This window comes from Kogia breviceps, chromosome 5 (assembly GCF_026419965.1).
Source record: "Kogia breviceps isolate mKogBre1 chromosome 5, mKogBre1 haplotype 1, whole genome shotgun sequence".
In the NCBI taxonomy this organism is placed as follows: domain Eukaryota; kingdom Metazoa; phylum Chordata; class Mammalia; order Artiodactyla; family Physeteridae; genus Kogia; species Kogia breviceps.
The window spans coordinates 4,096,905-4,117,891 of record NC_081314.1 but is presented as its reverse complement, the minus strand read 5'-3'; the positions used below and the strand labels follow the sequence as shown (position 1 = coordinate 4,117,891).

The following is a 20,987-nucleotide window of genomic DNA, read 5'->3' as shown; positions in this document are numbered from 1 at the left end:
TCTTTCTCAAACTTTGTATTTGATTTTCGTTAGGAACCAGTGTTAACTTTCATCGTAATACTGCTCAGAAATGCTCTGTCTTAATTTTAAGACTTGTGTGCCTCATATTGGATAGAACTCACTTCTATCCACTTCAGAAAAGACACGCTTGCAGACAGTCAAGTTAAGTGAGCAGTTATGACCAGAGTTTACACTCACTGGGGGGTGGAGAGGGTGAGATGGGAAGGATTTGGTGAGATGCAGTTGGCTGCCAGCTGAGTGGTGACTGGTTTTAAAATGATATGAAGGGGCCTTCCCTGGCGGCGCAGCGGTTGAGAGTCCGCCTGCCGACGCAGGGGACGCGGGTTCGTGCCCCGGTCCGGGAGGATCCCACGTGCCGCGGAGCGGCTGGGCCCGTGAGCCGTGGCCGCTGAGCCTGCGCGTCCGATATGAAGGAATACTGGAATCAAAGGTTTTTGGTAAAGTTTATTTTTATTTCTTAGAAAGGCATATTTATATGTGTACTTCCCCCTTCACTTTGGGATATAGATAGATTTAAATACATTCAACTGTTCTTAAAAATCTACTATAGACAGTTTTTTGTGTCTGGATTGCCAAATATAAAAGAGCTAAAGTCTCCTAGTTCTCGATGTTCCATTTCCTTTTTGGAATAGTGAGAAACCAATCTTTTTTTTTTTTTTTAGAAACCAATCTTTTAATAGTGAAACTGAACCATGTTCCTCCTTTTGAGAAAAAAAGAAATGACATACTATTTACTTTAATGGATATTTTGTATATTTAAAAATTGAAGCTAAATTGCCCCATGAATTGAGAAAGAGAATCTTTTTGTCGTCAGTCCCTTTTCCACACAAATCATGCTTTTGATCTTTTTGAACACAAATACCAAACAATGATATTTCAATAGAAGTATCATTTTTAATCTGTAACATTTTTTTTGGGGGGGGGGGGCTGCGCCCTAGCGGGCACACAGGATCTTAGTTCCCTGACCAGGGATCGAACCCGTGCCCCCTGCAGTGGAAGCGCGGAGTCTTAATCACTGGACCGCCAGGGAAGTCCCAGATGTGTAACATTGCTAAAATTTGCTTTTATAACGTACCATGGTAGCCTTCGGAACTAATGAGGAAGGAGAAAATGAATGTTGGGGTAGGTAGCCGCTGCCATGGCCAGGAACACAGGTCTGAGAATTTATTTTCTTTAAAGAAATCTGTGAAATGGAGGAGATTCCTCTCTTTATAGATGGGGAAACTAAGGCATGGGGGAAATTGAGGCCTTGCCCAAAGCTGCACTCTTAGACCCCAGTGTCCCAGCACTTAATTATATTTCTTCAAACTAAAGTGTTGGTTGGAAACTGTGGTTATAAAGGAGGCCACCAGTTCAGTTCATCACCACCCCAACCCTCCGCCCATACACGTATATTTAGTGTTTACAGCTGTTTGAACTTGAACTTGAGTGCCACTGGGCAGTGGAACAGTTACCACTGTGCCCACTCTTCTTATGGAGTTTGCAACTTGGGATGTTCACAGCTCAAAATAGTTTGCATCCTGAAGTTTATTTATTTTTTTTATGATCTTTGGGCAGGGGGCTGTTCTTTGGTTAATGAGTGCTGATCAGAACATTTCTCCAGCAGCTCCTGTGGCTCCGAGTCAGCCTTTTCTCTGGAGCCATTGTGCCTTAGGTTCATGTTTTGAAAGTTTTTCAAGGCACATAGGCCTCTTTCCCACCTGAGTTAGTCCAAAGACATTCTTTCTTGACTCTGAGATCGGTAGCTGCAAATCTGACAGTGACGGACATGATTAGACAAGAGTAGTTTTAAAGTGAGTTGTGGATAGATGCAGAGCTTCCAAGACGTTGAGGTTTCTGCATTATTTGAGTTCTGCTTCAGTTTTCCCTTTTTAATGAAACATCGTGTAAAAATTTGGAAATATGTTGAAGGACGATGTGTTTCGTACATTCTCGGAATGTGAACTTGGTTGTAGGACTGGCCGAGTCTATCCTGTCCTTCCCTTGGCCGGTCCTTTTGGTGTAATGCCTTTTTATTGACTGTACGGTGTTACCAAGTCAACATACAATCCATCTCACCTTTCAGTCGTGAGGTGTGACTGTGCTCTTTGATCCATGGTTATAAAATAATTAATAGTGGGGAAGTCCCTTAAAAGGAACTCTTAAAGGATATCTTGTTTCTTTTTAGTCACTGAAGTTGTTCCGCCCCCCCCCCCCCACACTTGTGTGCTATGGTCTATTTCTTATGAAATTTGAGTAACATGTTTTCAAAGCGCAGGACACATTTTATGAACTCTGTTGTTACTTTCCAGGAGAAGGCTTTTGGAGCAATTCTCCCTTGCCCTTGCCACGTGAGTCTTTGTTTTTTGATCAAGTGGTTAAGAAAAATTCTAACAATAATTATTTCTTGACGGCAGGCTGCCTCCTGAACTCCCATCCTAGAGAAGGTGTTTGTTGCTTTTAGAAGGTCACTGCATAGAAAGGGTGATAAGAAGGGCGCAGGACCTGCGATGATGCAGATACACTCCGGGCTGTTAGAGCCTGTGGGGATCCAGGAAGTTGCAGTCCTCTGACCGAGGTGGGCTGAAAGAGCTGCTTCTGAGAGGTGAGGAAGTGGCCGCAGGTTTGGGGGAAGATGCACATGATTGGGCTGTGGGGGGGGCGGTGTTTGGGGACCCTCACTCAACCTGGGTGCGTGGAGTATGTGTGCAGGGCCTGTGTGAGGAGGAGGCTGAGACTAAATCTTGGTGCCGTCTGGTCCATCTTGGATGCTTTAGTTAGTATGCGGTGGAGAGCTCAGGAAGGTTACGTGAAGAGAGGAGCGGTCAGTTCAGCAGTACCAGGTGAATCTGCGGGCTTTGGGGTGTGTTGGGTTGGGGGAGAAAGCAGAAGACAAGAAGTCAGTTTCGAGATGCTCTCAGTCTTTTTAGGTGAGAGGCAAGGAGGATCTGAAATCGGCCGGGAAGAGATAGATGGGCGGTTGCAAACGACTGCAGAGGTGAAATCGCTGGGGAATGGGGCTGGCAGGGAGCCGACTGTGGTCTCAGTCCTGGGAAGGGCGGTCTGAGGAGAGGAATCTGGTTTGGCAGGTAGAAAGGCAAGTTTGGTTTATTAGCGTCGTGTGTTTTCAGTGCTATCTCATTATTTGGTATAGCATAGATTGCTTTTTATTTTATCCCTTTCCATTTTGCTACTACAAAAGGAGAGCTGACACCTTCCTTTTATGAGTTAAAACTGACACGGTGGAAGGTGGCTGGAGAAATAGCACAAACCCAGCCCTGGTTCCATCACCTGCAGCCCTGCATCAGCCCTTTAATGGAAGCCATACCCACAACTTCGGACATTCAGGTCTATTAGCCAATAAATCTCTTTTATCGCACAAGCCCAATTTTAGGTTTCGTTTCTTTCTTTTTTTTTTTTTTTTTTTCTTTTGTCACTTACAAATGAGAAAATCTTGATACATTGGCATCACCGAAACGATTAATCTAGAGACTCTAGAAAGCACCCTTAAACTAAGATTTGTTTCTATTTGATGATGTTAGTAAAGTATGTGCTATTATTTCTCTATTCTGTTATTCTCTATTCTATTATTTCTTAATTCTCTATTAAACCCTATTGTTACTACCTATGTGCTTTGACAATAGAGAAAAAGGAATAAATAAAAGACTTTATTAGTACAGAATGTAACATCAAAAGATAATATCATACAAATTATAAACATAACAGGTCATCTGCCCAAAATGACACAGGGTTTCCTTTTGGGTAAACAGCGCTGTGAGGGTTTGTGTGTTGGGGTAGGAGAGACCTGATACTGTGTGGTCTTAAACAGTAAAAGCTGCTACTTCCTTTTGGTCACCTATTCTCTGCAAGATTCCAGTGGCATGTGGATAACCACTTTATGACAGGACATCCCCCCAAAAGAACCACTTTAGCAAAATGTAACTTTACTTTCCCATATGCCACTTTTCAAAATGTTTAATTATTTTATAGCACTGCTTGTGTGAAGTGATTAAATGTTGTATTACTTTAGCTGTAGCAAATATATATTACAAACCTTATTTATAAACTAGCTACAGAAAAGAACACATTATTACACAAAATAATTTAAAAAAAAAGTACTGATGACCTCAGAGATGTTTCTGGATTAATCCACTCTAGCTGTTGCCCTACTATTTTATTTTTTGTTGTAGCCCTGGACCTTAAAGTTCCTTTTTTAAAAATTTACCTAACTTTTCAATATTTGAGTAAACTCCTTATGATCTGACTTCTAACTCTGATACCTTACAGACATTCCTCTCCCTAAAGTCTTAAGTGATCTTCAAAAGTTGAAACCAAAGATTTGTTTGTACCGATCTGACTTTTTTCTTCTTTTTTTTTAATTGAATGGTGATTGACTTACAATATTATTAGTTTCAGGTGTATAACATAGTGATTCAATACTTTTAAACAGTACAAGGGGGTCCCCTTGATAAGTCTGGTTAGCGTCTGTCACCGTACCAAGTTATCGCAATATTATCGATTATATTCTCTGTGTTGTACATCACATCCCCTGATTTATGTACTTTATGAAAGGAAGTTTTACCTCTTACTTTCCCTCACCTGTTTCACTGATGCCCCTATCCTCCTCCCCTCTGGCAACCACCAGTTTGTTCTTGGCATATATGTGTCTGTCTGTGTGTATGTGTGTGTGTGTGTGTGTGTGTGTGTGTGTATCTCTCACATCTTCTTTTTTTTTTTTTTTTTGCGGTATGCAGGCCTCTCACTGTTGTGGCCTCTCCCGTTGCGGAGCACAGGGTCCGGACGCGCAGGCCCAGCGGCCATGGCTCACGGGCTCAGCCGCTCCGCGGCACGTGGGCTCCTCCCGGACCAGGGCACGAACCCGTGTCTCCTGCATCGGCAGGCGGACTCTCAACCACTGCGCCACCAGGGAAGCCCTCTCACATCTTCTTTATCCATCTACTGGTGGACACTTAGGTTGCTTCCACGTCATGACTATTGTAAATAATGCTACAATGAACATAGGAATGCATATATCTTTTCGAATAAGGGTTTTTCGTTTTGTTTGTTTTTTGCTTTTTAGGGGAAAATTCCCACAGGTAGAATTGCTGATAGTTCTATATTTAATTTTTTGAGGAACCTCCATACCGTTTTCCATAGTGGCTGCACCAATTTACATTCCCACCGATAGTGCATAAAGGTTCCCTTTTCTCCACATCCTCGCTAGCCCTTTTCTTTCTTTTCTTTTTGGTGATAACTGTTCTAACCAGTGTGAGGTGGTATCTTATTATGGTTTTGATTTGCATTTTCCTGATGATTCGTGATATTGGGCGTCTGTTCACGTGCCTGTTGGCCATCTGTGTGTCTTTGGAAAGATGTCTCTTCAGGTCTTCTGCCCATTTTTTCGCCAGGGTTGTTTGCTTTTTTGATGTTGAGTTCTGTGAGTTCTTTGTACACTTTGGATATTAACACCTTATCAGATGTATCATTTGCAAATCTCTTCTCCCATTCAATAGGTGGCCTTTTTGCTTTGTTTTTGGTTTCCTTTGCTCTACAGAAGCTGTTTAGTTTGCTGTAGTTCCATTTGTTTACTTTTGCTTTTGTTTCCCTTGCCTAAGGAGACACATCCAAAAAAATATGGCTACAACCAGTGTCAAAGACCGTACTGCCTGTGTTTCCTTCTAGGAGTTTTAGGCTTTCTGGTCTTAACATTTAAGCGTTTTATCCATTTGAGTTTATTTTTATATATGGTGTGAGAAAGTAGTCCAGTTTCCTTTGTTGTAGATGAATTGATTGTGTAAGCATGGATTCATTTATGGGCACTCTATTCTATTGCACTGATCTATGTGTCTGTTTCTGTGCCAGTACCATCCTGTTTTGATTACTGTAGTAATCAAATTACTGTACTTTGCCGTATAGTTTGAAATCAGGGAGTGTGATACCTTCAGCTTTGCTCTTCTTTCTCAAGATTGTTTTGACTTTTTGGAGTCTTCTGTGTTTCCATACAAACTTTAGAATTATTTGTTCTAGTTCTGTGAAAAATTCCGTTGGTATTTTGGTAGGGATTGCATTGAACCCTTGGTAGGCTACCTTGGGTAGTATGGTCATTTTAACAAAATCAATTCTTCCAATTTGTGAGCAGCATACATCTTTCCATTTGTGTGTGTTGTCTTCAGTGTCTTACAGTTTTCCAAGTACAGGTCTTTTACCTTAAAAGTTCTGATATGCAGTAGCCGTTATTCAACTCCTGCTTCACGATATCCTTATTTGCATTGCATATTGTTTCCTGAAAAATATTGCCTTTCATATTTCTGATTTGCTTTGGCACAGTGGTTACAAAGGCAAAGCTTGGTGCTTCTTATCTTCTTTTATAATTTCAGTTTCTCCTGTGGCCCAGTAGGGGGACATATAAAACACCAGTATTTACTAATTTGTCCTGACCAGTGGAAACTGTGAATAAACACAGCCACTTTCTTCTGCAAATATTCTTTTTTGCAAACAAATGCTATAGCCAGCTTAGTTTTGCCAGGCACGTTTATCATGGTTTGTGATTTTGTTGTTTTGGGGAGAGGATATTTGACCCAGGGTTGGGAGCAGAGAGTTTTCATGAGGGTGGAAGGTGGATACAGAGTGTGAAAAATCTTCTCAGCTCTTCCTCAGTTTAAAACGTGCTTTCTCAGTTTTGCCTAAAATCTGATGAGGTCTTAAGAACATATGAAATACTTATTTTGAAGAGTCAGTGGCAAATAGAATTTCAGAAATACTCTGTGCAACTCCTTGGGTATTCCTATGCCTTCTTTCTTTGTATTCTATTAGTGTTTGTAATTGAGTGTACTAAAGAAACCAACAATGTCTTGACTATGAGTAAATCTGGTAGTGTTTTTTGGTATCTTGACTTAAGAAAAAAACTTGACACTATTAAAAATGTTTTTTATTAGTACATATATGGTAAGGCTTGAAATACATACATTATATATATATATATATATATATATATATATATATATGAAAACATGACTTACAGAAATGTTTGAGAAGAGCATTTGAAAGATGGGCGAAATGTCTTCCAGCCAGTTAATAGCAGAGAAAGAACTGAGCTTTGATAACTCACAAGCCAGCAACCATATCCTGTATCTGCGCATATGAAATTTGTTTCTCAGAAGATATGATGTGTAAATTTTCATTTTATGTGTAATTTCTCACTCATTATTGTAAATTTTAGATTTTCTTTTTTAATCAAGTCCAGTTGCTTTCTAAGAAAACTGCTTTTCTCTGCTCCTAGGGAATAAAGTGTGTTGCCAGCTGGGGGTATTTGTGTGCATATATGTCTTTTCCCAGACATCCTAGATTTTTTTCCCATACCATCGAAGGGGGGAAGTTTCTGGCAACTTATGCCACTATCTAGATTCTCTCTGTAGAGTTTACTTAAACATATTCTGAGCACCAGAACACTAGACTTCTTAAGTGGCTTAGCTAATCTTCATATAAAACATATTTAAGATGTATCTTATATCATCCTCAAAATGCTATCAGGGAAAAATTACATTTTTTGCTGCAGTGTACAGAGTTTATATCTGCTTTCCTTTGAAATGCCATGAAATAAATCAATGGGGGATTTCTTAAGTAATTTTTTGGGTGTCTGCTTATCCTGCTTCTTCAAATCTGAGAAGACTTGACTTTTTCACTACAAACAGGCCTCTAATCCTTTGCCAGACTGTGTCTGCTTTTAAGTTGGTCTTTAATGACCCTGTTGAAAAAAATTGCATAATATGCCAGCTTCATTCTCGTGTTTAGGAGAAGGAAGATGCCCCTGTGAATTGTCTTGATCGCTTCCTGTTTTCCTTATTGCTATTTAACGTGCTATATTAACTGACCAGAGTATTGATTATAAATTTAAACCTTCTATTTTGATGGGGTAAGATTAAATAATGTATTATTTTTTCTTTGATGGTACAAAAACAAGCATGGAAGCTTACATTTTAGTTTTATTATTGTACTAAATTGAATAGTAATGCCTAGAGATGATACTTATTATCGTGGACATGCTTCTTATTCATTTTCCTTTATTATGTAATTGAAGATTACAATATGCATGCACAGACTTTATTAGAAAGGAGGTGGGAATTCACAGAGTATCTGTGCTCTCTTGTGTTATATTTCCCCTTTTGGTTTTGGAAGTTTCTGAGTCATGCTGAGATTTTAATGGGATATGCAATTTCCTACATAAGATTTCTCTAAATGGATGGCATAGAAAGAAATAAATAATGGGGTCCAGGCATACGTTTGCAGCTGACAAGAGCAGAGAGAATTCTTTCACGTAGAGCAGGATTTCTTTTGACTGGCAGCTGTAATGGGTTTCTGTTTGGCTCTGAGTGTAGGGGATTCTGGCAACATGGTAAGGTACAAAACAGACAAAAAACACGAACATGATGCTGAATATATTGCGGCTAGATTTCCTCTTGACCGAGATGGAATTCTTTCTGGACTTAAGGTGGGACTTAAAGATCTTCCTCGTGATAGCAGTGTAGAAAATGACTAAGGAAAGAAACACAATCCAGAAGATGGCTACAAAGATGTAGTTGGAGGCTTTGTGCCACTTGAGGCCCAGTTCATTCTTAAGGTCCATGCATTTAATGTGTGTGTCCTGCCCGACGCTCCGGTTGGTCAGGATCATGTTGGGAACGGCAAGCAGCAGTGTGAGGCTCCACACCAGCACCGACAGGAGTTTGCTGTAGTTCACGGACTGGATGAACGAAGCCAAAAGAGGCTTCACGATTTTGTAGTATCTGTCAAAGCCGATGAGCCCGAAGAACACGATGCTGACATACATGTTGACATAGAAGAGCACGGCCGTCACCCTGCACACAAACACATTCAGCTGCCAGGGGCCGAGGCCCGAGTCTCCCAGGATCTTAAAAGGATAAGTCAGGCTCATCAGGAAGTCACAGACAACGATGTTTTTGAGATAGACGATGAAACTCTTGGAGCTGGGCACATAGAAGAATATCCACCCGGACACGCCGTTGAGCAGGATCCCGGCCACGAAGACCACAGAGTACAGCACGGGGATGATTTGCTGGGTTATGAGGGTGTTCCGGGGGCACGACCCCTCCGCAGGTGGGCCAGTGGTGGCATTCATCGTTTGGTAACTTCTGAAGGCGAGGCCTGGAAGGTGATGGGAAATAGTCACTCAAAGGGCAGTCACGACCTTCGAGTCATTTGCCGAGAAATAAATAAAGGAAAGGGCAAGAGTTTGCCATGCCCAGCAAGTTCTTGAAACCACGTTTTTGCTGTATATTCCTTAGGTACCTGTCTCCTCCTCCCTTTCCCCTTCCCTTCCTTCCTTTTGAAAAGGGGAGGATGGAGTAGACAGATGACAGGAAGGAAAAATTAGAGAAGCAGGACAGTCTGAGAACTGAGCTAATCATGGAGACCAGCGTTTCCCTAAAATGATAAAGGTTCCTGTCCAACTCTACAGTTCCAGGAATACTCATTTAAATATAGTCTCAAAGGTAATAAAGCTATAAAAACAGAGAATCTGTTTCATTTTATTCACGACTCTTTAATATATTAGGTTTAAGAGCTATTGACACAGACCCTACTTTTTAGAAAGCCTACCCTACGTATATTTTAGACATAGGACTATGTCTTACAAGCATACACGTCCAACTATAACTGGTATTTCTGGTATAGGATTATGGGTACCTTTCAAAATTGAGATATTCTGTGGGTTTTTTTTCCCACTTAAAAACTGATTTGCATTATTTCTATAAATTAGAAAACAAACAAAAATGATAGAAAGACCTTAAGCATTCTCAGAAATGCTCCCCAAAGTACATTCTAGATCTGTACTCTCCAAATGGTAGCCACTAGCCATATGTGGCTGTAGAAGTCTTGAAATGGGGCCAGTCCAGATTGAGATGTGATGGAAAATGCACAATGAATTTTGCAGACTTAGTACGCAGAAAATAATGTAAAATATCTCAATATTTTTAATATTGATAATATGTTGAAATATTTTAGAAATATCCCATTAAACAAAATACATTATTAATCTTAATTTCACTTAATTTTACTTTTTTTAAGAACATGGCTACTGGAAAATTTTAAATTATATAGGCGGCTTGCGTCATATTTTTATTGGACGGCACTATCCTAGGTATTACCTAGAACCTTCTTTTGTTAGAGAATCCTGTATAGTCTTCACTGATGTTGGACATGATGGTTTATGGCACAAGGAAGATTAGAACTCTTTTGAAAGATTACTTGGTACATCTAAGAAAATGTCTGCTGCCCATCTTATCTGTAATGTCAACATCCTGCTTAACCCTTCATCGGTTTGGTCCTTGCCCTCAGGATAAAGTCCTAACTCTTTAACCCTGAGCTACCAGAAGTCCCGTCTCAGTCTGATCCCTCCTAATTCTACCTCCAGTGATGAGTTCCTGCTGTTCTGAACCCTTCTACCTCGTGGGTTCCATGATTTCTCTCACCTTGGACCTTTGCACAAACTTGCATGTGTGTGGAAGACTCTCTCGCTACCTTCTTGGTTGGCTAACTTCTCTTCATCCTGGAGGCCTCAGCTTGGATGCCACTTTCTTTAGGAAACTTTGCCCTCCCAAGCCTTGGTTGGGGTGGATTGGGTGGGAGATCCCTTGTTATGTGTGCTCATAGACATTCACACACATTCTGTGCCTTTCTTCTGTCATAGCACTTGTCTCTCTAGCTGTTTGTGTTTTGTTTCCTCTACTACTGTAGGCTCCTTCAGAGGAGAGAGACCATGTCATTTTTTTTTTTTAAACCATTGTATTCCTAGCATTACATTTAGAACATTAGATATTTAAAATATTTGTGAAATAATGAATATGCAATCTGGGAATATGAGACATGAGTCCCTGCTCTTAAGAAATTTACATCTAGTCAGGGATCATGGGAAAGAAAGATTGTGGAGGGGCTTTCCAGGTGGCTCAGTGGTTGAGAGTCCGCCTGCCGATGCAGGGGATGCGGGTTTGTGCCCCGGTCCGGGAAGATCCCACGTGCCGCGGAGCGGCTGGGCCCGTGAGCCGTGGCCGCTGCGCCTGCGCGTCCGGAGCCTGCGCTCCGCAACGGGAGAGGCCGCAACAGTGAGAGGCCCGCGTACCGCAAAATAAAAAAAAAATTTTTTTTAAAGTAAAAGAAAGATTGTGGAGAACAGTGGGTTCCTTGAGGACAGAGAATGTATCTTGTTCATCTTTGTATTTCTGGTGCTAAGCATGGTGCTGTATACACAGTGAGTGAAGGGCTGTGTCAGTAAAATTAAGGAAGTGTGAGAAAGTAGAATTTGGAAATGTGGAATATGAAATTCAGTCACATTGCAAAAAAAAAAAAAAAAAAAACTCGCACGTGCAAACTTTGTGTGCTGCTTTCCCCAGAAGAATATGTTGCTTCTGTGTACTCTTCCTGCAAGCATATGGCAAAACTAGTTACATTTCTAGCAATTGACTTTGCCTGTCCTTGGACTTCCTTTGAAAGGAAATCTAATCCCCTGTCCACTTGGCTCTGATCATAATGGGTTTGTTTGTAGGTCCTCTGTGGCCTGTTTCATATTTTAGATGGTAAGTGAAGGGGCCATGTTTTCTATTTTTAACTGTCCACTGTGGCAAAGAGTCTGTGTTCAGTAAATAATTGGTCTTGTCCCCTGATAGTAAGGTGCAGCTTAGCCTCAGAGCCAGTCTCACAGAGCTCAAGAGAATGACCCCAGGGGTCCCGGTGCTGGGGACACAAGCCCCTCAGTCACTGTGGTGCGGGGATCACGATATGTATGCAGTAATTGTTGGATTCACTGGAGTTTAAAGTATAAATTTTTTTAAAAAGCAGATGTGAGAACATTTTAAAGTAGAGAGAAATATTAGCTATATAATATACAACTAGATACTGAAATAGTGAAGAATTTCCAGAAAGGATTTAATGAGTACCAAATTTCTCTCTTTATAGAAACATTAGAGAAGCCACTGTGTATAGTTATAGTGAAGAATTTCCCAGAAATGGTTTGGTGAGAGCGACCATTTCTTTCCTTTCCTTCTAGAAATCTGTATAAAGACGTTTTCTCAGAATCTCGTGACTTTTGTCCTATCACACTGCAGTATGTCTGAATGTAGCCCGATACCATGGGTCCACAGCTGTGCTCTCTGGTTCCTCAGAGTGTCAAGAATCTGAGCATATAGGCTTTGCCATGCACCTCATGCCTCCTCCTTTCCTCACTTCTCGGTTGATGGAAGGGGCTAGCTGACCCAGGGAAACTTCTAGAGCCGGAGTACCTTCTGAAATGAAATGAGTGCTCAAGGCTTGCTTGGGTCTTTCCCTCCAAACGTCTTCTTGCTATTTGGGGCCGTTTTTAGGCAACGGCAGATCAGAGTCTCCGTTTGAGACGTGTTGACTGGGGGAAGAAGCAGGGCATCGGTACTGCTCGTGCTGCTGTCTGGATGGATACAGCAGGGGCCAATTAAAGGCGCATTCTACGTGGGTAATGGGCTAATGGTGAATCCGAGACAATTTTAGTGGTAAATGTCACGCTCTTAAGTCTGTTTTTCTTGAGCAGTAGTGTTGATGGCAGGGCACTGTGACCTCCAGGTACATAATTTATCGTATTTGGTCCTGGTGTCTCAGAGTGTGGCAGCCTTTTCTACAGTGATGGATCAAGAGATGTGTGGAAAAGGGGCTATCTTAAGGTATCTGCGGCAAGTGAGGCCAGTTATATATCGAGACCAAAAGGCAGGAATACACGTTAGATGAAAAATAGGCCAAGCTGATAACAGAGACATGTATCGCTTTGACCTTGTAACACCTGTCCAGTCTCCTCTCCTTGTCTTTAGTATGGAGGTGATTTAATATCCTGATCGACACCTACTAAAACTTCAAATCATTTCACAGATGGAGGAAGTAGTAACATACAGATGCTGATTTTAAACGGTAACGTAAAAATAAAAAGAACCAAATAAATCAGAAAGAAAGAATGTCTTGATGTGGCCCAGCAGCCCTCCATTCCTGCCCCAGGCTCTCAGCTGATTTACTATTTCTAAGCAGCTTGTCCCAGCCCACCAAAGACAAGAGACAGGCAAAGGGGGAGAAAGAAAGAGGAAAAGCACCTCTGGATGATGATCATCCGAAATAAGGGACATTTCTGTGGAGCCAGTTTGTGGAAGTGTAGCCAGCCCAGCCCGTGGAAGTTACTTCTGAGATTACCTCTGAATTTCTATACTGAAAGTTAACCTAACATAACCATTATGGTAACCTCGAGGCTTCAGGGAACATAAACACAGCTCCCTGAATTCTTGAGACTTCATTTAAGAAGAATTTCAAGATAAACCATAAAGGGGTGGGGGGGGATATACACACACACACACACACACACACACACACACTCATAAAAGAAGAATGTGTGTGTGTATATATATATGTATGTGTGTATATATATATATATATGTATATATATATACAGGTGAATCACTTTGAGGTATAGCAGTAATTAACACAAAATTAACACAACATTGTAAATCAGCTATACTTCAATTAGAAAAAAATATTTAAAAGCTTCAGCTTCTCTTAGGTGGAAATCTTCCTGTTCCACAAATCCAGGTAAAGGAGAATGAAATGACTTGAAACGTTTTAGTCTATATAAACCGTCACTTTGGATCTTTGGTCACATAATGGTGGAATAGATCTATGAGACCAAAAAACAGCCGTTAATGTGTAATAGGAGCCTATGAATTGCTTTCTCTCATCTTTTTTTTTTTGCACAGCTAGAATATCAATGGCAAAGTTTCTTTTTAATCCAGATAGCGAGTGCTGTTGTTGGTAGTGAAATGTGAGGTCTTAGGATTGGGCTGCTTTAGTATTTTCAGGTTATAGAGTATTGCATATAACCTCAGGGGTCTCTCTTTGGGCCGAACTTAGTTGATACAGGACCAGACAAGGCGATACTAGCTCCAGAGATACATTCATCGTAATGAAAACATGCTGAGTTCATTACTCATCCTCTGTGTAATTACACACAGTGACCCATTTTTCTCTTAAAATGGACCACCTTCCACTGTTCTGTGTGCTGTAATTCTACTTTCTCTGAAGAAGAGAAGTTATTCCTTCCTACTAGTTTGATGAAATTAACAAAGCTCTTGATAATACTAAAGGATTTGTTCACTTACGTTTTAGTATTTTTGTCTGATACGAGGTTTCCTTTCAATGAAGTAATTTAGCCTAGTGAGTGCTTGTCATCTTGAAGTGGCCAAGGTGCTTCTTCGCTAATGATCCTGTATTGTAGGAGAAAAACGAAGATTTAATTAAGTTAAATAAACACCAGAATGTTTTTATTGAAGAAGTGTGTGTGGTAGCAGTGCACTTGCTTTTTAAATACAGCTTGTCTAATTGTGAAATATTTCAACATGCGGGTTCGTTGTTGCCTTACTGAACTTAGTTTTGGTTGCCACTATTGATGATCACTGACGTGATGTAAACCCTGGTGGGAACCTTGTAAACCCTTTACTTGAGAGGACTGCATATGAAGTGTTTTTAGTTATTGGTTTCTTTCTTTTCTTTTTTTTCCCCTTTGTGGGTTTGGTTGCTAAAATCAGCTCATTTAAGTTACTGAAGTTAACAATTGACCATTTTAGCTAGGAAATCATAGGCAGGCTTTTTTTGTTTTCTGTTTTTTTTTTTTGTTGTTGTTGTTTTTTAAACCTTTGTACCATTGACATTCTAGGTTAGGTAATTATTTGTCGTGAGGACTGTCCTCTGCATTGTAGGATATTTAGCAGCATTCTTGGCTTCTAGCTATTAGGGGCCAATAGTATCATCTCCCTAAGTTATGGACAAAATGTCCTCTGGGAGGCCCGATTGCCCCTGGTTGATAACCACTGGTCTACTTATGCGTGGACTTTGCCAAGATAGCATCTGAAAGCTATATTGTACGATAGGAAGAGGATAGATTTGGCAGAATTGTGGTTGGATTTGGTTCTGCCTCGGTCTAGGTTGTCACCTTTCTGAATTCTTTAAGGCAACCCTTCTCAGACTTCAATGCACATACATATTTCCCAGGGCTCCTGCTAAAATGAAGACTCAAGATTCCATAGGTCTGGAGCTGGGTATAATGTTGATTTTGCTAAACCAACGAGTACTCCTTGAAGAGCAAGTTTTGTTTGTTTGTTTGTTTTTAAGAGTGTACATAGGGGACTTTAATAAATATTTTGTGAGGAGGGTAAAGAAACAACCTTATTTTTCTTTGCTGTAGTTGGGACTTGAGGTAGGAAAAAGTTACATTAAAAGGAGCCTGAAATCTAAGATTTTTCTTAGCGTTTACTCATTATAAATTTCATCATAATAATCTCATCCTTCTAGTCTGGAAATATAAATAGATATTTTATGGAGAACCAGTGGTAAAAAAAAACAAACATATTTACCTAGAATAGCCCTAAAAGGTCATGAAGTTCTCTTTAGAAACAAAACAAAGAGATTTAGTTCTCTGTGGTGGAATATTATATTTGATCCAGGTCAGTACTGAGCATGTTCTGGTCAGGAATGATATCTTCTAACTTCAGGACAGTGCTTACTCCCGGAGAAGGAAGGAGGAGCAGTGGATGCCATAGGGTGGTTGGACTTTAGCTGTATTCATGGTATTTCATCTCTTAAATTCTGAAACAATGATGCCTAAATATTACTATCAGTTAACACTGGGCGATTAAGTGTATTGGTGTTAACCAACATTAGCTTCTGTACTTTTGTGTACTTGAAATAGTTCATAATTAGAAAACAAAAATGTATATGGAGGGACTTCCCTGCTGGCGCAGTGGTTAAAGAATCCACCTGCCAGTGCAGGGGACACGGGTTTGAGCCCTGGTCCGGGAAGATCCCACATGCTGCGGAGCAACTAAGCCCATACGCCACAACTACTGAGCCTGCGCTCTAGAGCCCGCGAGCCACAACTACTGAAGCCCGCGCACCTAGAGCCCGTGCTCTGCAACAAGGGAAGCCACCGCAATGAGAAGCCTGCGTGCCACAACGAAGAGTAGCCCCCGGCTCGCCAGAGCTAGAGAAAGCCTGCACGCGGCAACGAAGACCCAACGCAGCCAAAAATAAAACATTTATTTTTAAAAATTCAATTAAAAAAATGTATTTGGAGAATGAATTGCTTTCAGATCACTCTTTAATCAGTACCCACCTATGATGAGCATTTTCCTTCCTGTTCTTTGTTCGGTTCTTATCTAACGACAGTCTGACAATTCCTTCCCTGTCCTTTACAGTCCAGACATCAAAAGCTTGGATCCAAGGTGCCCCAAGATCTTTTCATATGAGATAAATATTTGTTTTCTAGATGATTCTTCTAACAGTAGAAAGTAGTATAGGTGTGTGTAGTCATTGTGTACATTTCTAAACTTACGAAAGCCATTTTCTTTACTATTGCTGCTCTTAACCTCCCTTGCTGTAATGTGTGACTTTTTTTTTTTTTTTTTTCCTCTTTGTGGTGCCAATATGTGATATCCTAGATGGTCTCCAGAACAGTCACAAGGGTTGAATAGAAGGAGAATTTATATATGGGCTGCTTATTCAGTCTTGTAGTCATATTTTATAAACATTTTATGTCATTAAATACTTTATAACATACTTTATATTTTAAAAATATTTTATACTACTGAATAGTATTAATTAATTCTTAAGTCTGTCGCCAGGCTTCTGGCCTTTCTTATTCCGTGGTCGGCTGAATATTTTAGAATTTCTTGCATCCTTGCTCTTGGTCCTGGCTCTCTTTTCCAACATTGTGACCCCTTAGGAGCGGGTCAGCAGAGTCCTCTGCTTCTAGGCCATAGACGGGTTCAAGGAGAAGTCACTTGAAGCATGCCAGTTTATTTCACAGAAGGGGGTCAAAGGGGAGGGAGGAGGCAGTGTTGGGCGGCGAGAGCTGCGGGGCACGTGCACCAAGACACACGAGAGGACGGCACGGCGGGGGGGCACGGATTGCCCAAGCTCTTGAGTAACACGATCGAGCCTTGCCAGTCAGTTACTGTTATCACCACTTTGCAAATGAGGAAACTGCTGCTGCAAATGGATAAGTAACTCATCAGAGGCGAATTGGGCCGCTAATATGTGGCCAGAGAGTATTCAACTTTATGTCTACTCATCTCCAAGCCAGGTCTCCTCTACTCCTGGGGGAACTCGGGGAAGCATGTTTTGTTTGTGCTCAGGAGTATGTGCACGTATTGCAGACCCTCCAGCTTTTTTCTAGACCATTGTTTTTAGGGATCACTTATCCAGTATTTTTTTTTTTTTTTTTTTTTTGGAGGGAAGGTGGACACGTGCGTGTGAGTTTGTGAGTATGTCCTTTTTGATCTGGGTGTTAAAGGTGTGCAAGGTGTGGATGCCTTCAGTTTCTCCACGTAGTCTCTGGGTACCACTGCATACAGAAACTCCCTAACGGGTGGTGAGTTAGCATGGACGGTAAGCTGATAGTGATGCCCAAACCTAGTTTTTTACTTTTAATTGCAGCCACTTCCCTTAACATACTTTCAGCAGAACTCATAGCAAAGTGCAAGACTGGCGCCTCCTCGAACCCGGGTCAGCCTTCACGTCTTGTGGTGACCCAGGCAGATCACGGGAGCTGGGGGAGGAGGGCGAGGTGGAGGGCACACATGCCAAACTTCTGGGGCCACGGAAACGGCCACCCATCCTAGCCTCCGTACCGGGAGCTCCCTCTGGATTGTCAGGATAGGTTTTGGGGAATTTTCCACCTACAATCTTTGGTATAGCCCAGGGTTTCTCACCCTTGGCACTACTGACATGTTTTTGAGTTCCAGTTCTTTGTGGGTGAGTGGTCTGGTGCCTCCTAAGATGTTTAGCTGCATCCCCGGCCCTGTCCACTAGGTGCCAGCAGCACCCATGACTTAAGACGGCGAAAAATGTCTCCAGACATTTTAAAAAATATTCCCAAGTTGAGAACTACTGAAATAGCCCCTTAATGGTAGTTGTATTTGGTATCATTTTGATATAGGAGTAGAATTTTGTCAGCTCTCTCACTGGTGCTAAACCTTAACTGTATGTTGAGTAACCCAGCAGCGATGAAATAATTCATGTGCTTATGTCTCGGAATGTGAGGTGGGCTTTCTTGACAGCTCTTTTGGAATAATGGGCAGGCAGTGTGCAATGTAACGGTTAAAAGCATGCATGTTGGATGCAGTGGACCTTGGTTACAAATATGGCTCAATTTCTTAATAGCTGTTATATTGGCATAGTTACAGAGTGCCTCCGTTTTTCTGTCTCTACATCTCTGAAATGAGAGGGTAGTAGTTGCTACCTCATAGGGTTTCTATTCCTATAAGAATCAAATACCTGGTGCCTGGCAGTGTATGACTCAGAGGAAACGTTGGGGGTTCAGGGAGCGGCTCAGCTGACCATAGCCGAATCGGGGGTCTCTGGGATTCTCAGCCGGCCGGCTCAGGCTCCCACAGTGTGCCCTACGGAATTCCCCGCATTTATTTGAGGTTGATGTTCTTCTGCACTGAAACGCGGGGCTGCAGTGTGCTGCAAACCTCCCTGGGGGTCTGGCCCAGCAGTGCTTGCCTGGGGGAAGCTGGGGGAAGGCTGTTCTTATGGTCCCTGGGTTCTCGTCGCAGGAAGCGGCGCTCAGCAGGAGGGAGTCCGGGTGAAGTCCAGAGAATTTCACGCACTTACTTTCTTGGCAGTCCACACAGGCCTGCATTTTTGATGTCAGTGATGAAAAGCGGTGAGGCTCCTGTCTTCAGAGTTTGGGGAACTGATTCCTCTCTCTATCTGGAATTAGATTGAGCTGTTAGGATTCCTGACTTGCTGTTCTCCAGCCTGTTCTTCTGCAGCATTGTTTTGGAATATGTGGTTCTGTTCCCTGGGGTGAGGCAGGGAAGTGAACCTCTGACCTCTTTTGGCTTTACTGAGATGGTGTTTGTGTTTCTCAATCGGGCGTGCAGCACTCAGATGTCCGGATCTTGGGGCTTAGGGCCTTAACGCATATCCCTTCCCCAGGGGGTTGGGGAACAGATTTTCATTTGTGAGGAACTAACAACTTTACTTAGCTAAATATCAACCAGATATATGTTTGTTCAAGATTCAGGCTTGCATATTCCAAAGGAAAAGAATATAAATATCCAGAACTTTAGATGGGAGTGGAAATACTACAGAGAAGTGATTCTCATACACTTTAAAGCCTAAAATTTATGTGCTTCCTGCCTGCTAGAGGAATCAGTAACATTTGACGCAGTAAAATATATTGTTACACTAACTTATGAATTGGGAAATGCTTTAAAGGAATTTGTATTTTATTAAACACAGCATATGACAATGAAGCAACTACCTTCATTTCAAAATGAGTAGGACTTAAATGTGAAAGATGCATTTTTATGCAGCTTATAGATGGCGCTCAGAGGGCATGTGGAAAGAAAGACCTTTGCTTTTTATGAGTCCGAGGCCCATCCCAATGGGATCCATTGTTGAATGTAAGTGTCCTCTTTAGATCAGTACATTTGTGATTGTCTCACTTTTCATATGGATTTCAATATGAGTCAGTCACATATGTTTTGAGAATGCCGTCTTACATCTTGCCATGCCCTATGGGAGCTATTAGATGCCATTTCATTACTGCCTCAGAGGTAATGTCCGAATGTACAGAATCTGCTAATAAGAAGTGCTCCTTTCCATCTGTACCATGAATTGGATTTCACGCTCATGACCTGCTTGGACCAGGACCAGCTTTATTTTACTCCATTGTGGGTTTTTTTTTTTTTTTTTTTTTCTTTTTTTAATTGCAGCCTACACTGACTTCCTTTCTAATCTTTCTTTGTACATTGTTGCTTTCCACTTTTGTATTTTCAGGCTCTCTCTCAGTCTAGAGGCTACTTTCCTTCAAGGTATAAACCTCCACAAGTTCTCAATAAAATTTGTAGGTCTTGAAGTCGTGTGATACCCTAATAGCTATAAACTTGCTCAAGCCATTTCCAACTTTAAATAACAAAAGTAAAAATCCTCTGTAGGTGGAAAAGTAGCGATCCCCGGTATCAATGAGATTATCTTGTTTCTAAGTGTCACTACCCACTAAGAGGGACCAAGGCTCCTTGGGGAAATGACTGATTTCAAGTCAGACACAGGGAAAGGTGAGATGATCCCTTGCAGGCAAAAAGCAAGGAATGTTAAGGGATTTTGGGGGGGGGCGAGGAAAAAAAAAGGACATGGGAGCTGACCTGGTGGCACTTCTAAATTCACCAGTTTGAATATCAATAAGAAGGACAGTAATAGATGAAAATACTTTTAAAAACAAACCAAATTCAAGAGTTGATAGTGATATTAAAAATACAGATGAAATAGGGAGGATGAAGACAGGGACAAGCTCTTCTTTGTAGAAGAATGTCAGCTAGAAAAGGTAGAAGGAATGATAGAATTAGAAAGTCAACAGTTTTCAACCTCAGTGTAATAATTGATTCAGGCAACAGTCTTCAGTGTTTGTGAGAAGTGTCTTAGCGGAAGGCTGTAGGAGAACAGGATGTTCCAATCTAAAAGCATCACTTACAGGTCGTTTAGAATAACAAAGAAAAAAATGGTACCTTTTCACCTGGCAGTCACTGAATGATTGAACTTTCCAAAAATGGGATAATTCGATATTTTGCCTCTCAGTATGACTCAGTTAGATGTTCACAACCTACCTGTCGAAAAGCTAATCATGGATAAACAATTGGACAAATCCAGAACATGGATCATTCTATAAAACAACAGCCCAGACTCTGTAAATAAATCAGTGTCATGAAAAGCAAACAAACATGATGGGGTGGGAGGGAGCAGTTCTAGATCAGAAGAGGCCAAAGAGAAACAACGTGCTGTGTGAACTGTGACCGGTGACTGGGGGCAGCGGAGGGAGGGGAGCACTGTAGGAATTATTTGAGGGCACTTGTGTGAATCTGAATACAGACTGTATATTAGATGGTGTGATTGGATTGTCTTAATTTTTC

General features: G+C 41.3%; 2 protein-coding genes across 15 annotated transcripts in view; one reads left to right on the top strand and one right to left on the bottom strand.

Moving 5' to 3' along the window:
• Positions 1-20,987, top strand: part of MED12L (mediator complex subunit 12L) — a 324,289-nt gene that overhangs the window by 109,754 nt on the left and 193,548 nt on the right. The gene's annotated exons all lie outside the window — the stretch shown is intronic.
• The window catches only part of P2RY14 (purinergic receptor P2Y14), a 59,929-nt gene continuing 45,852 nt past the window's right edge, over positions 6,911-20,987 (bottom strand). For all 3 annotated transcript variants that reach the window (XM_067033586.1, XM_059064211.2, XM_059064218.2), the window contains exons 2-3: positions 14,175-14,279; positions 6,911-9,162 (exon numbers count right to left, since the gene is read on the bottom strand). In XM_067033586.1, the coding sequence (XP_066889687.1) occupies positions 8,123-9,136 (1,014 nt within the window). In that variant the 5' untranslated portion in view covers positions 9,137-9,162; positions 14,175-14,279 and the 3' untranslated portion in view covers positions 6,911-8,122. The remainder of the gene's footprint in view (positions 9,163-14,174; positions 14,280-20,987) is intronic.